A 17,835-nucleotide genomic window follows, 5' to 3' on the forward strand; every position below is an offset into this window, starting at 1 on the left:
TGTCTTGTTAGGAATTCCTATTGAACTATCCACTAACTTGAGTTCACTTAAAGGTGCCATAGAAAGCATCTATCTGGTATTTTAAATGGTTCTCTGATGTCTACAAAGAAGGTTTATAAATTTGGTTGATCCAAAAAATGTCCAGATACGGTTTTACAGGCCCATTTACAACCCTATGATTTGGTCCTAGAATGAAACAAGCTGAATTGCCTTATTTGGGGCTCTTTGAAATAATTAGGATTAGCTCTGCTCTGATTGGCTGGTTTACAAAGAGCAATCCATGGCTGCCTCAGAGCCCACAGAAGTAAGTGAAGTCCTGCAAAACTGAAAGATGAACCATGGAGGCTATTGGCATCCAACTGTAGATGTTTGAGCCTTTATCGGAGGATGCAAACCGATGAATTTGAAGAACAGTCAGTTGGTCGGAGATTGAGAGCAACGTTAGGCAGTGGTAAGTGTTAGCGTTAGTGTTTCCAGCAGCTGGTGTATGCAAATGTTGGGGCTGGACTACCGTGTGTGACGTAACACACAGGGATTGTTGTAATTGGCCCGTTTTACCGCTGTGATATGCATATTCATGACTTGCACGTGAAGGAGGAAACAATGGTGTTTGAGGTTCACGGTATGTCAGTCCAATGTACCGAACTCTCCTTATTCAACTATGCCAAGGTAAATACAGTTTTCCATTCTATGGCACCTTTAAGAACTTAAGGATCACTGATAAATATTTAGATCATTGTTAACCGTTTGAATTAGGACTGCAACCAATCGATTATTTTTACCATCGATTACTTTTAATTATTAGATTAATGGTTTGTTGAAAAATAGGGGAAAATGTCCATTTCAGTTTCTGAAAGTCCAAGGTGACGTCATTTCCATCAGACAACTCACGTTTGAAATGCTCATTAGCAGCAGCATAGATTGGGTTTGGCGTCAAGGCTCAGGCCTCATTACATCCCGTAAATACTTTTTGAAGAGACCATTGAGGAGTGGTGATTAAATAACTATGCCCTGGGGCCTACAGGTAGATGCGGGGGTGGTGGGTGGGCAAAAACGCAGCAGTGGTATGGAAGCATGGCAGCAGCATTAGTGAGGCAGAGGGGGAGATGTCATATCTGGCAGCTCAAATAGAGCGCCAGATTAAGGAGAATGGTTTGATTAGTCGTAAGAGGGGGCAGGTCATGCTGCATGTACAGTATTATGCATCATTGGTGCTCAAGTTGACTGCCTGAAAGTCCAAAACTGGAATGTGTAAAATGATATAAAACTGAGATAAACTGTTCATCTTTATTCACGTGAAAAATTGCTTCAAAGATTATTTGATCAAAATAGTTTTTTATCATGCATTGACATATACATTAGAAGTCATGATCTTAGTTTTTGTGTTTAATGTTTCCTGTTTTTGAAAGTGTTCACCCGCTGTGTCATGGCTGTTTTCACTTCCTGTCTCTGTGTTTTCCCGCATGATTGATTACCTGATCATGTTCACCTGGTGCTTTTGTGCTTGGCCTCCCCTCCCCAGCTGTGCCTTGTCTTTTGTGATTAGTCTTGTTTGTATTTAGGCCTGTCTCCCCTTCTATGTTCCTGTCGGTTTTCCCAGAGGTTCTGCCTGTCTTTTTGATCCTATTCCTCGAGCCCCACGGTCTGTACCTGTTCAGTTTTCCTCTATGTCAGTATTATTTGCTTGGTCTGGTCCCTGTTTTTGTATCAGCTGTTTTAATTAAAAGCTCCCTTTTTATTTATACTTTATAGTTGCCTCTTCTTTCACTGCGTTTCCAACCTCTAGTTGAAACAATGACATTAGACAACCAATCTGAAAGTTGACCCAATCAGAATCATCCCTTGCTATGCATTTTAAAATCTTGTATGTTTCATATCAATGCAATAGCCGTAAGAACGAAAATCCCTTTCTGTCATTCAGACTGTTCATCCATATTATTCCCATACAGTTGAAAAGCCATGCTGAGCTGCACTGTATTTCGTATTTGTAAAGTTCAACCTGATACAAAGCTTGTGTTCCCTTTTTAAATTAGCTTAATCAATTGCATATTGGGTTTTACTTTTAAAATAACTAGAAAGTGAAGTCGGCTTTGCATCCGTTTTTCTAAAAGTTTGTTGATCATTGTATGATAATTGTAACTTAAATTACTTCTTTCTCATTTTTTATTTTTGTGCATGCCCTTTTATCTAATAGTGTTTTATTATTTTTTGTCTCTATCCTAGCTTTAGCTGTAACTGTAAATGTCCCCTCTGTGGGACGAATAAAGGTATATTCTGATTCTAATTTTGATAGTTCTGTAGGTACTTTCGTCATTTGGGAGACAGAATGTCCCTGTCCGAAATTCACAACATTGAGGACTTTGAATAACTAAAGAAGGCCAACATGAGCAATATTCACTCAGCTGCCTTCCCAACAAAGGAGAGGACAAACACAGGCTGTTTTCCTTTTATTCATTATAAACAGAGTTGAAAAGCTGCAGTGTTAACATAGAAGTTGTTTAGCTAGACACTGAGCCATTACATCATAGTAACAATGAGAAGCTGTGGTAATGCTCTGCTCTGTCACATTACTGGAGTCTATCTTAGAATTATCTTTCTCTCTGAGACACAGCCTCCGGGTGTGTTTGTTCACAAAGGGGAAAGCAATAAACTTCACATTGCCTTTCCACAGCACATTTCCCAAAAACTGTATTTAGCAAGAGTTACAAATGAACTGTTTTTTAATGAGGACTTTGGTACGAAAGGCAATTCTTTTTCCTTGGTCTGTACACAAGCCACAAAATCCCTGTATTTTCTTTTCATCCAATTTTTCCTTAATGTAGTGTTGTGTGTATGCACTCTGAAACTATTTAGCAGCCAAATAATTTCTCCTGGCAGCTTTTCACTACACTGATTTATTTATTTATTTTTACTTTGATTTGTACAAGAAAATGGAAGTAATGTTCCAGAATTACTTTAATAAGGGTTGGCTGAACAATAAGAATAAGACATTAATTACAGCAAGTATAAAGTGGTAAAAGAAATGGTAACAGTTTTATTATTGAGTGGGAAATGGAACAAAAGGACAAATGAAAGGTGGAAGAAAGAAACCAGACATCGGACACGTCTTTAATTCAATACGAAATATGAGTTTAATGGCATCTGATTGTATTTCAACATTTTTGGTATCATCTTAGCCATTCTTTTACAGCTTGTTCTTTAATTATATTTGCTATAGATACATTTTGAACATTATGAAAGCCCTTTTATCACTCCCGTCTGAAACGGTGCTTCGATTCTCACCTCTCTTTGAATTGAAGTGACAGTCTGGAGATATTACAGAAGCTCTGAAACCATCAGCAAACCGTCAACGCTCATGATGGAAAGCTTTTTGCCTCACTGGAGCTACTTTTTTTATTTTGTATGTGTTTTTTACCATGCTAGCAGCTTTTCTCTATGAATAGCAATGTTGCTTTGCCAGTTGGCCCACCACTTCAGTTGAGATTGAAATGTCTCGACGATTATTGGATAGATCGTTTGGTGCAGACGTGCATTATCCCCAGAGGATGCATCATATTGACTTGGATGATCCCACGCACCTGTTACATGTGTATTGCCAACTATTTAATGGAATGCCATGAAATCCAGCATAGTCATCATACCAAACAACCTCAACACATGTTACGATGTTATTTGGACGTTATTAGCATGCAAATGTTAACCTTTCACACCAAGCCCAGCTGCTAGCAAGGCTACAGACCTGTTGCTTTTGTGTTTCTATGGGGAGAGCGGTGTCGCCTGCCTAATTGCTTCACCATAATCCTCCTGACAGTCAAACAAACCAAGCCAAAATCACAACGTCAGCAAAGGTAGTTAAAGCTTTAGCTCAGAACTTTTGTCAGCATTTTGTGAACTCGTCGAATGTATCAGACATTAATTTATACGCACAATTCCCAAACTCAAATTTAAATTATCGTCAGACAGACAGGATTGATGACTAGTTAGAAACAGATAGATTTTGTCATGGTCAATACTTGTCGCCTCTAACAAAACATCTGTAATGAATGAATATCATTTGAAAGTTCTATACGCTGTTTTCTTAGATCCCGCATAAATTCCTGCATATGAGACAAATAACACTGCTGATTCAAGATGGCACTGAATCATTGACTGCCGTCTGGCCAAATATGGTGTGTGAGGGAGAATCATCAGAGGAGGAGTGTCAATGAGTGGTAAGCGCCGTAATGATCCCCCACTCATAGTGTTTTATGTTCACGTTTAAGAACATGAGACGTTTCAAAACAGATTTGCAGTGAAAGGAGAAGGAAAAACCTATGCATAAACATTAATGCACCTAATTGGAAGCAAATGATGCACTCCAACACAAACACAGGAGACGCCCGGATAATTCAAAGCATTTCCATGAAAGCAGTCTAAGATAGGACATACTGGGATGGCTTTGGTAACTAAAAGGCTGTCTATGCCCAGCAATGTGATGATGATGATAGAAAAACACCACTCACACCACCTGCACATACACAAATCTGAACAGAAGAAGTATAGTGCTATGATCAGAACCATTGAGAATTTACCAGATAGCAGCCTTTTAAAGTATGGAACAATGCAGAGGAAACAGGTGATCAATAAGGACATGAGGAAGAACATGTATCCTCGGTAGTTTCCCCCCAAATAAAAGAAGGAAAGAGTGGGGAAACACATAGACAAAGAGCATGGTCAATTATTCACAGCATCTTGCTGCAATCCATTACACTGCATTTATTATACATCATATGGCCAGCGACATACCACGCAAGCCTGAGCAGCTACTGCTGGAGAAAGAGAGGCTTCCTGCAATACATCATATAAAACTAATGCACTGGCACTGACATGAGCGAGGCAGCGAACGAACAGCCAGGCCCACACACTGACAAAACACACACACACACACGTATGCACACAGCACAGGAAGCTCTAACAGATACAAACATGATGTATTGCTGCTGCCAGTTCCATCACAGCAGTCACACAGGTAAAAGCTCTATACCACGGAGAAGACAGACTCACACTCATATCACCATCATCAACCCTCATAATCACAGACAAGTACATTCACTGAGGTCTACAGACACTACACATCTATCTGGGGTTTGCTTTTAAAACACAATGTACCTGCTATGATAGGAACACTCCTTATGTTACGTTTTAGCCATGCTAGCAAGAGCTATGATTCTCTGCCCTAACCTAATAGAGTGGTGCAGTAATAAGTTCTCGGAAATGACTGAGCATTTCACCACAAGGGTTCCCTCGTCTCGAAGTCAATCATTTATTGAAGTGTTTGTGGTTAGAAGCCTGAAATTAGGTCTGTTGTTAAAAAACGCTGACGAGATTTTGATTGTTTTGTTGTACGAAAAAGTATATCAGTGATTACCCCAATTGTGGTTGTCTATAGAAAAAGTTTCTGTGTCATAAAAACAGCAGTTTAGAGAACTCAGCTTTCCTTGTAAGTCCTTGTCGAATATTTAGTATGGTGCATGTCGTAGACAGTATCACAAATGTATGATACTGCACTAAAAATACTGTTTTCTTTTTTTTTTCAAGCTTGAACCGAAATGTCATAGGTTAATGTGGGGTCTGCCTGATAGCTCTAGTGTTATCGGCTCTATCCATAGGATCTCTCGGTTTGTTTGCATTTGCAGCACTTTGATCCAAAGTGTCTCTAAAACTATTGAATGGCTTTACGTAAGATTGTTTATGATCCTTCATTGTACCCAGAAGATTAATCCTACATATACTTCTCATAGCTGTACTGCTAGCCTTGGGGTCTATCTATGGGATTTCTCTTCTTCTTTTTTTTTTTTGTGCAATTCCACCCTTTGGTCCAGAGTGAAATATCTCTTCAAATAATGGATGGCTTTCTGTAACATTGTGTATGATCATTCATGTTAAGAAGCTAGATATTCCTATCAACCTCAAGTGTATTTGGTGTTTGTTGCTTATTAGCAAACAAACTCCGATTGTTCAAATGTGAAACAGTATATCTGCTAACTATCGTGTTAGCACCTTCATTGTGAGCATGTTAGCATACTTCAGTTAGCATTTAGCTACAAAGCATTGCTGTGCCAGCTTCACAGGGCTGCGAGAATAAATCTTTTGAACTTTAAATGGATATCATTGTGGCTGAGTGAAATATTTTTTGTCCACTTAGCTAATGCTCTCAGCGTTTTGAAGTCTTGTAGTAGGTAAGCCGATCGAGGTCACTTTATTAAGGAGCATGATATTAACTTTTTTGTTCCAAGCTTTTGGTTACATTCTAAGAAAATCATGTTCAGAATGAAGGTTATATGTGTAAAGGATGTAGTGAAGTCAAATCTCTTAACTTCATTTACTTACAAGAAAGAGAAGACAGACAAGTGAGGTGACATCAAAGCTTCTTCTGTTATTGCAGATTGAAAGATAATGTTTATACACTCACTTCCATGCTGGTGAGATTACAGCGGTGAGTCCCAGCAAACCAGCCGCTGTTGGAGCACTGGTCAATGTCCACATCCTGCAGGTTCACATCCACACGAACCACACCCCTGCCAGAGAGAAGAAGGGGAAATAGGAACGAATGATGAGTTAAGTTAGAAGAAATCGTGAGATATCGTGAGAGAAGAGCGTGCGTACATAGAGAGCAATCACAGAAGAAGTTGAGAGAGAGCGCTGAGATAAATGGATGGATGTGATAAGGAGACGGAATTAAATCGGGGGCGGGCGGGGGGGGGGGGTGGTGTGAAGTAAAAACGGAGCATGCAGATAGATTGGGATAAGTGATAAGAAAAAAGAGAAGAAAATACAGTTCATTGGAATGTGTGGACAGCTAAATTAAAGGGGAATGAAGGTGAGAGATATGACAAAACACGAGGGATAGAAAGAAGTGAAATATTGGGAGAAACGGAAAGAGAAGGGGGAATGTGACAAAAATAATATGAGGCTGAGCAAATTGGAGCAAGGCAGGAGGAGGCGAAGGCAGAGAAGGCCAGAGTGAAATAAAGGAAAATTAAAAAGAACAAGAAGAGTGATACTCAAGGGAAGTAAGGTCAATGGTGAAAGAAGCCGGGAATGGCACGGTGGTAATTCGGAGAAATTAATGAAATAGATTGGAAGTGGGAAAGAAATTAAGATTGATGGAGGTGAAATTTGAAGAGAGATAGATAAAGGTAGACAAAAATAAACAGAGCAAGGGCGTAATTTGAATAAAAGCTTATGCCATAACTTGCCAAACATAACGAGGCCTCGTTATGCTTTTGGGGTTTTCCCTTCCTGTGTTATATAGGTTTTTGTGTCTGTAAATGGTCTGCAAAGGCTAACATCCAAAAGCTCAGAGGGTGTTTCTCTTACACGCTCCACACAAAGTGACATCATGTAAAACTTGTGTTTCTATTGGCTAGTACACATTGCACGTAATAGGCGCGGGACATCAATAAGTGGTTAACCAATCAAAGCAGGCTCCACTGAAAGGAGGACTGAACTTTCTCGTTTAATAGAAAAGGGACTGGGAAATGTATTGGTTTATGCTGCTACATGTACCTTCATAACTGAGTGAACTTTCACATTAAAAGGTCCATTTCATTCTAAATGCTAAACATCAGTACTCATATTGCAGAACATTAAGTTTCATCTCTATATTGGCCAGTTAAAGAGCGGGATATGTTACTCTTTGATACTCATTGACAATGATAATGTTGGAAAATAAAAGGAAGCCCTTTCTTATGAACAAATACAATTCCACAGCACCGGGAAATGCAGCCTCTAAAATGAACAATTTTAACTAAAACTGAATATCATAACCTTAATGAGGGTAGGATTTATTGCAGGGCTGTTGAAAAAGACTGCATTAATTTTAGCAAGGTAAATGGAAAACACTGCCAACTGAGTGCAATTCCCCAAAACAGCAGGGCGAATTCTTTCAGAGCAAACATAAAGTAAAGGTTGCAGTTATTGGAAACTATTTTCAGCCACAGATTAATACACATTTGATGTGTATTCTCCCATTATTCATAATAATGAGGCAACGTGTTACACAGTGCAACAATGTGGCTCATAAATGTGTTTGTAATAGTCTTTGGAAGATAATGGAGCGCTATTGCACAGACATTTATCAGGCACCACTTTTTATAATAATCCCCCTATTCGTCTGTTTTCGTGGGATTTATTTCACAATAAAATGTATATTAAAAAGGAATTTATTTAATTCAATAAAAGAATATCTGTGGCCATGCAGATAGTACTGGTAGTAGCTTTCCTTGTTTCGTGTTTCAAACCTTTAAAGACAGTTATTACACATGCAGTGTGTTCAGCAACACTGGGGCCCTGTGGTGTTTTCCCACCAAAGGTGAGAAAGATTGTTGTGCTCTCTCTTTGCTTGCAGAGCCAAGCGTCTCTGCGGGACAGAGCTGTGGTTCAATACATCGAGGCTGCTGGCCTGTTCAGCAGTGAGCTATCACTGATCCCCTCCTGTGAAGTGAATATGTTTAAATATCGCGTTGGGGGACTGCAATAAAGCATGAGAGGAAAACATCCTGGGACTTAAACAAGTGAAGCCAAGTTCACTCCAGTTGTGCCTCCCAGCCTTACCCTTACACAGAGACAGGTTGAATGTGTCTGAATATGGATACTTCCTTTAATACACAGTCATGGTGTGCACTTTAAAGACTTATGCACTGCATGAATATTAACTGTAATGTGTTGTCATAAATTGCACATGGCTGCTTTTTCCTTGTAACTCCTGTAACTAACGATCACTGTTGTTAGCTAGCTAGCTGATATAGTACCGTGAATGCTAGCTAGTCACGATCGTTCGTGGTACTATATCATTACAGACTGCTTAATTAACCACATAACATTAACAGTGGTTTGTTTTTGACACCATCATAGTGGTACATTACTCAAATGGTGAAAAAGGAAACAAAGTTGTAACGTAGCCGAGATGGCGATCGTGCAAGAAGTGCGAAAAGTGTTTAGCGTTCCAAACCCGGCTTTTTCAACGTTATAAGTGCACCTCCGGGTATTCATACTGAACTGTATTTTGTTACACATGGCATTTAGACACGCTTCTGCTCTCAAAACAGCAAGTGTAAGAACGTAAGTACACAAATGGACAAACAGCAAAAGTCTTAGATTTACTCTCCCATCCATTCCCTCCTACACCGTACAGGCTGAACATGCTGTCTCTGCTCTGTGGTTTGGTGGCTGGTGACACCGTGACTTCTATCTGCCTGCTGGGAAGTGGAACAAACAAGCATGGAGCTCCCTGCTAGTACACAACTAAAAAGGAAGATAGGGAGGCTTTGAGTGACAGAACCTGTGTGTGTGTGTGTGTGTGTGTGCGTGCATGCATGCATGCGTGCGTGTGTGTATGTTCCAGTCTGTGTTTACAGGTCAAGTGTTGAAGAGATTAAAAGATATAGAACTAGCAGAAAGATGGCAAGCCATAAATACACTTCATTGCATTTTTAGGGTTGTTGTTGATAATCTTAAAGATTGCGTAACATTTCTATCATTAAGCGTTTTTGACCCACCAACTGTATTGTGCAAAAAAGTCCTGCTGACTTCACAGAGATGGTGTCATTTGTTTCTTGGGGAACACTCTTTATAGCGCCCAATACTAAACATATAGAAATTGTCACCGTTGTATCTTTTGTGATGTCACAAGATTAATTTCTGATTTACAGATATCAGAATTGTACTTGTTGCACATTTAAAGCTTCAAACTTGTAGGCTGACAGAAGGACAGAAAGGATTCCTCCACGGCCTTAACAGTTCTACGGAGTATAGTCTTCTGCTGTGTCTCAAGGCAGCCTCTCTAATCTGCACTGGGAAAGCTACTGCACTGGCCACAAACTAAGTTTTAATTAAGTCAATGTTGAAGGACAGTGAGAAAAGGAGATGACGATAAGAGGTTGCCTTGAGGTAGGAAGTAGCAGACATGGTGACTACATTATCTACACTAGATTATGCTACTCTGCTCAGCGCCAACCAGCTTTCTATTTTTAGAAATGTCATCAATGGAATGAAATGAGTGGAAGAAGTCATGGGATAAATTGAAGACCACAACTCAAATTAAAGGAAGTACGGAGGAGTTATATAGGGTTAGTGAATCATTTTACTCAATCAGGAAGATAAGCCTTTTACAAGAAATGCTCTGGACTTAAAATAAATATTTTAGCTTTGTCTGAAATCACATTGATCCTTTAGTACAATGCATGTTGTGCACTGTGAACCTTTGCGCAGTGGGTGAATGTCTTCCTTGTAATATTGTCTCGAATTGCAAGAGGCTGCTGTGCCATTACCAGGAGTGATAATTGTCGCTGGTATATAGTTAGCAACAACCCCTTGCTCCCTTAACCATATCAAATGATTTATTTTTTCGACAACCATATAAGGGGCACTGTATATCTTTTATTTTTATAGTGCTGTATTGACCAAAGAAACCACAATCGCTGCTGGTTGCTTAACATCCAGTTCCAGTTGTGGAGTGCGAAAAGTGTCCAGCGTTCCACACTCAACTTTCTGTTTGTTCCTTTTACAGCTTTCCAACATATGACATGTTAGCAGACACAATTCTCTCATCAGTTTCTGGGATAAATCAGTTCACATGCGAGCTCAGTAGATGTGATTCCATCTGAATCATTTCAAGATTACATTACATGTCATTTAGCTGATGCTTTCATCCAAAGTGACTAAGTGCAAAAAACCATAAAGATTAAAACTCCGTACAACAAGGAAAGTGCAGATATATTCACTTCAAACAAGATCATAGATCATCAGTAGTAAGTGCTTGTGAATCAGCTACTAAATACTTTTCTTATGTGTTTCCTTTAATTAAGGAATGAGTGCTCTGGAAAAGAATTGCAGTAAGTGCACCTTGAGTATGAATTGTTCAAAGCTATTGTTTTAAAGTAACACAATTGTTTTTAAAGCATTCCTCCAATCAAACACAGGCTAAAAGTCTGTAAACTGCTATAAATTAATTCATGACAGCTGCAATTGGACATCAACGGATGTATTTATGATAACTGAACAAAACTACAGCCAAACATCAACATGTGGTATGACTGAGAGCCTCGCTTTTTTTTTTTGTGTGTCTATGATGAACAACTACAGCTATATACTCAGCTGCCAGTAAAAGAGTGTTTTACAGAAGAGCAGCATTCAGGAATGTGTCACGAATGTCCCACTTTTCTTCTTCTAGCTCAAAATCACAGTCACTTGTAATAAGTGACAATTATTTCAATGTTCACACAATTAAAGCTCAGCTCTCTTGGCTGAGTTTGAATAGTCTATTGATTAATTATGAATAAATTCACTGAAATAATTTATTAAAACGACACATCAACAGATACTAAGGGCGACTGACACAAGCAGATCTTCACATATAAATCTCTCAACTATTAGCCCATTTTGCCCAAAGACTATATGTATGGTCTGGAAATTGCATCTGTTCTGATTGATCAAATGTCTTTAAATCTGTTACATTGTTAAATGATCTACCCGCATAACTTTGAGGTTTTAAATTAAAATGTACAATTAATCAATAATCAAGTTCAGACTGTAGATTAGAAAAAATCCAATCATTGTGTATATTAAAGTCCCACATATAAAAAAGTAATCGTCACTTAAAAAATAATCGTCACTTTATGTGTGCATATGTTTGAACTTGCAACTTTTTGTTATGAAAAGTAAAAATATGTGAAACTCACATATTTTAAATATTCCTTCAGATTTGTGCTGATTGAAGCTCAGAGAAAATTTGAAAGACTTTAAAAGTTCCACATTTCAGTTGCGGCCACAAATGGGTCAAAGCTTCTCATAACTGCATGCTTATGGGTTCAGACGGGCAACATGTCATTTTTTAAGGGAAACAGGGCCTCCCAGCCAGAAATATTTGAGCTGTTATAGAAAGCAGAATGGGCAAGAGGATAGCTCCCTAAAAAAGTTTTAAAAGTAGGTCACAAAAAAGTGAAATGTCATTATTCTGCCATAGTTTCCATCTCCATTGTTACAATTCCCCAAACTGTCCTTAGCAGCAACTGGCCCCATAAGCTCTTAAAGCCAAAGGTGAATGTTCCTGGTCAGGCTTGGTGAGTAACGGATTACATGTAATGGGATAATAAGAATTTCTTAAAAGGTTATTGTATTCTACAATTACACAAAAAGCACGTAATCAGATTACTAGCTGGATTGCACTGTTACTAAAAAAGAAACATAAAGTGTTTGTTGTAAAGGTATCTGATTTTATGTTTCCTTTGTAAGCGGAACTGTTCTGTAGGCTAATATTTGAAGTTACTTTAATACTTTTAACTCTGAAATGCCTGAATTTGCATTATGGTTTTTTACTTACTTTTGTTCATTTGTGGTTTTTTTATATTAACTAGGTTAACCTAAACGTTCATAACATAGGGTGTCTGAGCTTATCTCTACTGTATGTGCAGTATCAAACTGAAATGGAGCATTTTCTTTTAGCTCAGATTTGATGCTTTTTTGAACTGTAGTATGTGTCATTTTTGGTGTATAGGCTACTGCCTGGATATGGGGGGGTAGTGTGGGAGAGAAACTCCTTCTGGAGAGAACCTTGGGATTTTAGCCTTTCATGTTACAGGATAGGGAAAACCCCGTTAAGCATAAAAAGTAACCCTCCCAACCGTGTTCCTGGAGCTGGTAGTGATGCAGCACTTTCAGGGACACGTCAGCAGCGTGGAAGCCTGCCAACCTGAGGGCCCAAATCACGAGTTGGACACACTGCTGCCTAAATCACGGAGGAACATTTCTGTGTCATCCACATAAAATGTCACCAGTAAAGGTTTTTCTTGAGAAGGAACAAAATGTGCTAACGGGTTTTCCTCAATATGCACTCAATGTTTCATACATCTAGACGGATTCCAGGGTTTAGTGAGATTAATAACACCTTCATATTGATGATGTTTCACTGTGAATTCATAATTAAATCTATCATTTCTAGCCTTGAAACATGAGATCTTTGAGTGATTTGATGCAGGAAAAAGGCAACATGTATGGATCCCGTCACCAACAAACACACAGTGTTCATTAGAAAGGCAGCAGCGGGAGGGGCGCACAGCTGTGCTTTGACAGGCGAGCATATTAAATGAGAAAGGTCTACCTGTGTCTGTGAAGCCTCTTTTACACCATCTGCTTCTGAATCTAGGCTGCCTGTCATCAGGATCCATATTTACATTCCACTTCATAGAGCGTTAGTGTCAATCAAAAGTAGGATACTAAACTCTTGTTGGCTGTTAGTTATATGTTTTTTGTATATTTGTGGAAAACTTTATTGCACAGTGAAAAAACTGAAACGTTGAATTTAATGAATTGTATTATGTAAACAGATGTCACATGTATCTGTATTAGGTTAGTTAAAAGCAATAATATTAAGTTTAAATACAAAATATTAGGATCAGTTTGATATAATTACTTTCAACTATAACTTAATACAGGTATGTGACATCTGTTCACACAATACATTTATTTTAAGTCAACTTCCCCTTTTTTTCAATGCATATTTATCAATATGCATTACATTTACACGTCTTTGGCACTATATCTCTGTTTGTTGCATTTTTTCACTAAACTTCCACATGCACATGAAGCTTTTCAATTGAATTCAGATATATAAATGATCAACTAAGATTTGTATCATTATTTACCTGTATGCAGTTTTGATATTAACTCACAATTAATTTACAAAACGTTTAACTTTTTTTTCTTATTTTTTTGTGTATTCATTTCTATGCTAAATTCTATATCCATGTTTCATTTTTTTTTTTTTATTCTACCTAATGTGTAGATTCTATATGGTGTATTTTTTAGATATATATCTCATGAAAACGGTATGACAAAATAACATTTTATCAAAGGTAATTTCTTATTCTAGGACCAGACACACATGCACACTTCCTCTCAACCAGTGGTGGAAATAGTACTCCTAATTAGAAGTAGCAAAACGAATTTGTTAAAATACTCTTTTAGTAGTAGATGTCCTGCATTCAAAGTCTTACTTAGGTAAAAGTAGAAAAGTACGACATCAACATGCTACTCAATAGCACGAGTAAAAGTACTCTTAATGTGTAGTAAAATATCCCAAAATATCACTTATTTAAAGGAGTAAATCGAGCACTGCTCTCACCTGAACTCTGGTGCAGAGTTGCTCTTCAGTCCATAGAAGCCAGCAGACAGGGTGAGCAGCCAATATGGCACAAACGCCCCGTGTTCACACTCCAGGTACGGTGCCGACCACTTGATGTGGTTTTTGTCCAGAAGGTAACTTCCACTCTTGGACTCCAGGACCCTCCTGTGCATGTGCGATCTCTCCCGTCCCTAAACTCATTAAACCACTCGGACTCCGGGCTCCTGCTCCTCAGTTGACGGTGAGCAGAGGCGGACAAGTCCTGCAGCACCACCTCCTTCCCGGTCCTGGTGGCCTGGAGGAAAACCTGGGGACCGGGCGTGAGTGCATCCCCGTGGAATGTCACCACAGCCTTGTGAATTTTGGGATCCCCCTCGAGGATGCTCTGAACCAGCGCGTGGTACCAGTGGATGTCCCTGCGCGTCGTTTGCTCCCGGGACCTGTTGGCCTGCAGGATCATGTTCAGGAAGTTTGTGGCGTGCGCGACCGTGTCCAGGATGCTGTGCAGGGAGTAGTGGGAGGCGACGTGCAGGCCGCCCCTCAGGCTGCTCAGCTCGTACCTCCGGGAGCAGTTGACCTGCCTCAGCGCGGAGGAGTCCCCGGTGTGCAGGAACGCAGTCACCACCCTGGGCAGGTCCTCCTCGATCTTGTGCGCCACCACCGTGCGCTCCGTGGCCGGTAGCGGGTAGTACGTCGGGTGTTGAGGCGGCTCCCTGTTGATGTTCTGGGTGCTGAACACCGGGGGGTTCTTCTCCTCTTTGTCATTATCCGACCACTCCACATAGCCATAGTTGGATCCCAGAACCAACGCTGTTTGCAGGAGCAGAGGTACCACCAAGAGAGCCATGTCACTCCGTTTTTACAGAGAAGAAACCGCTTGGCAAAAAGTGGCGAGCATAACCAAATCTCTCCTTTCTACTGCTGCTTCACGGGATGAGAAACACTACAAAGCAGAATATCTCCTGACATTCAGATACATGATGCCTCATCTCATGCTGAGCAAAAACACACTTTCCCTCTCTTCTTCTTTTGATCCAAAGCTCCTAGCTGGTAAAAAAAAACAAAAAACAAAACAACGACTCCTCTTCAGCAATCCGCAATCCATTCATGTGAGGCGACGCTGTAACCGAGCGCCTCCTTCTCTACTCCTTCTCGGAGAGATCCATGTGAGAGGATGACGAGGAACGATACAAATTGTACTTGAAGTTCCGTCCCTCCCAATAAATCCCTAATAGGCCACGTAAGGTGTCGCCCATCGGTGCGTGTGGTTGTTTCTCACTGCCTGTCTGTCGGGGGTGGGCGGGGCGTGGGGAAGACGAGAGCTGTCCGGTGCTGAAAGTAGCGCCTGTGGGAAGAAACGCGAGGGTGGTGGTGATGGAGGAGGAGCCGCCTGACAATCATATTCAATCTAAAAGGAGATTCATGTAAGAGTATGAGTAAGTGGGGAATTTTCAAGAGACAACCATAGATGTGTATGTAATAATACACTACATTGTTCTGTGTACAGATGGTGGCCAAAAGTAAGACCTAAATGTTATACAATTGATAAACATCCATTGGTGGACAGAAAGTAAGTATATTTATTCCAGAACTCTGAAGTAAATTTACTTTCAATTTTTCTTCCTTCATACTCCATTACAATATATTATATTATATTACAGTATTGTAATTTTTACTCAACTATATGTTGAAGATTTAGGTTACTACAATAAAGTCAATACAATATAACCAACAAATATTTTAGCCCATATAGGTTACAAATGTATTATTATTGACATCTTGGTGAAATGAACAAGCTACTCAGCAGAACAATATTTTTAGATGGTCACTTTATATATACTTTATATACACAGTATATATTGTCTTTTTCTTTTCTTTTTGTGTTTTATTATAAACAGTGTGTGCATACTTAGTTATTTTAAATGTTTGATAGGTTTCTCTTCACTTTACCTGCACTTTACTTCTGCTTCTGTACTTCTGTATAGTTCCCCGTTACTGAACAAATAAAGGAATTCTGATTCTGAAAAAAAAACGTAATTTGATTAACACATACTATTATAACATACAGTACGACTATTGAAATTGCCAGTATTTCCTGGAGTGCAGATACAATTTCTACAACTATTTTCACAGCATGGAAAAGACACAGGATGGAAATAAAAGGAAAGGAGAAGATATGACCCCTGCATGTAAAAGAGGTGTATATTTACAGTCAAACACTGTTTGCTAAGAGAACATATTCAGATGTTCAGTACACAGAGAGGGACCGAGGAAAAGGAAGTCTGTGACGCTTTGCTTTATGATGGGCATTCATTATTTAATCAACGCAGGCAACTTTCACTTAAGTTACTGTCAGAGGATTAGCTGCTTCTGTGTTGTTTCTACCCAGCTAATGTGGACCTTGCATGTTTGACACAGGGTTAATCTGAGATGATTAACAGTAAACAGTCAATCTGCAATTCCAGGCTGTTGGAGGGGTCGGGTCCAAAGGTGTCATCACAGGGCTCACGTTTGGAGGCGCTGTAGAGCTCTTTGTACGAGCTGCAGGGGTCCTCTTTCGAGCCACTGCAGGGTTCTTCTTGGGAGCCGCAGGGGGTCAAGGTGGAGAGACGTGCTCAAGCTCAGAGTGATCCACTTTTTTAACAAAAAATTCAACATGACTTTTAGCCGATTGGAGTGTACAGCCTTTTACTTCCACCTTGTCTGCTGAGATTGACGGCATAAGTATCACTTCATGTTTGTTCTACACAGAAAATGGAGGTCCCCATTCAGCAGTATGTCTGGTGGGAAACTGACCTGCTCCGCTGAGTTTGAGAGACAAAACAAGCAGGCGAGACACTCTTCTCCTGGCGAGTGGAACCTCTGCCGCAGGAGGAGCAGGTATGACTGTATCCTCTATCAGAGGAATGGCTCTCAGCTCACTGGGTGTGTGAGTGTCCACACTGCTGAGGCTGTATGAAGAACAGGTGGATGAAATTGACCTCTGGTCTCCTCCTGCTTCACATGCCTTTGCAGCTGTCTCACTGCTGAGACGCACCTTGTCCCAAAAGGAGTCCTTCTCCTCCAAACTTTCAGGACTCAGGAGCTGGTGTTTCTTGATGTACTCCCAGTTCAAGCGAGATAAATCTAAAAGAGGGCTTATCCTCTCTTGCCAAAAGAGTTCTGGGCTTCTGCAGAAAGCTGGTTTTTGAGGTAAGGGACAAATGCGACCCTGAACACAGCGTCTCACTGAGCGCTTGTCGAGTTAATGCAGACCTCTGAGTCCTCTGTATGTTCAGGATCCTGAACTCAGCGGAGTTCTCCTGTCCACAAAGGCTTCCAGTTTGATATGGAAATAAAATACAACAAAATACAGTTGAGCTTATGTTGTCTGACTCACTTTCTGATTACTTTTCTAAGATACCTGAGAAATTTATGCATTTTTTAATTATTTGAAGGCCACAGATTAGTAGAGTCTGTTACTTACCCCACCGTAACTGCTATTCCCATGTAAACCCTTCATAAATCGATGGAAGGTTTTTGACATGTTTTGGTACAATTTGCCCTCTTAAATGTACCATAAAATGGAATACTTAAGCAAAGCACAATTTGGTCAAAATAATACTTAAATACGCTACTTACAGCAAGTAAAAGTATTATTGTTATATTTTGCCACTGTGAGTGCTGAAATGTGG

At 39.8% G+C, this 17,835-nt stretch overlaps 1 protein-coding gene across 1 annotated transcript in view; it reads right to left on the bottom strand.

Annotated features, from left to right (window-relative positions):
* The window catches only part of LOC134866253 (metabotropic glycine receptor-like), a 63,209-nt gene extending 47,912 nt beyond the window's left edge, over positions 1-15,297 (bottom strand). Inside the window, 3 exon segments of the mRNA XM_063886328.1 lie at positions 6,452-6,557; positions 14,162-14,345; positions 14,348-15,297. Coding sequence (XP_063742398.1) covers positions 6,452-6,557; positions 14,162-14,345; positions 14,348-15,008 — 951 coding nt within the window. The 5' untranslated portion in view covers positions 15,009-15,297.
* Positions 15,298-17,835: the final 2,538 nt, after the last annotated feature.

The sequence above is a fragment of the Eleginops maclovinus genome, chromosome 6 (genome assembly GCF_036324505.1).
Source record: "Eleginops maclovinus isolate JMC-PN-2008 ecotype Puerto Natales chromosome 6, JC_Emac_rtc_rv5, whole genome shotgun sequence".
Classification (NCBI taxonomy): Eukaryota; Metazoa; Chordata; class Actinopteri; order Perciformes; family Eleginopidae; genus Eleginops; species Eleginops maclovinus.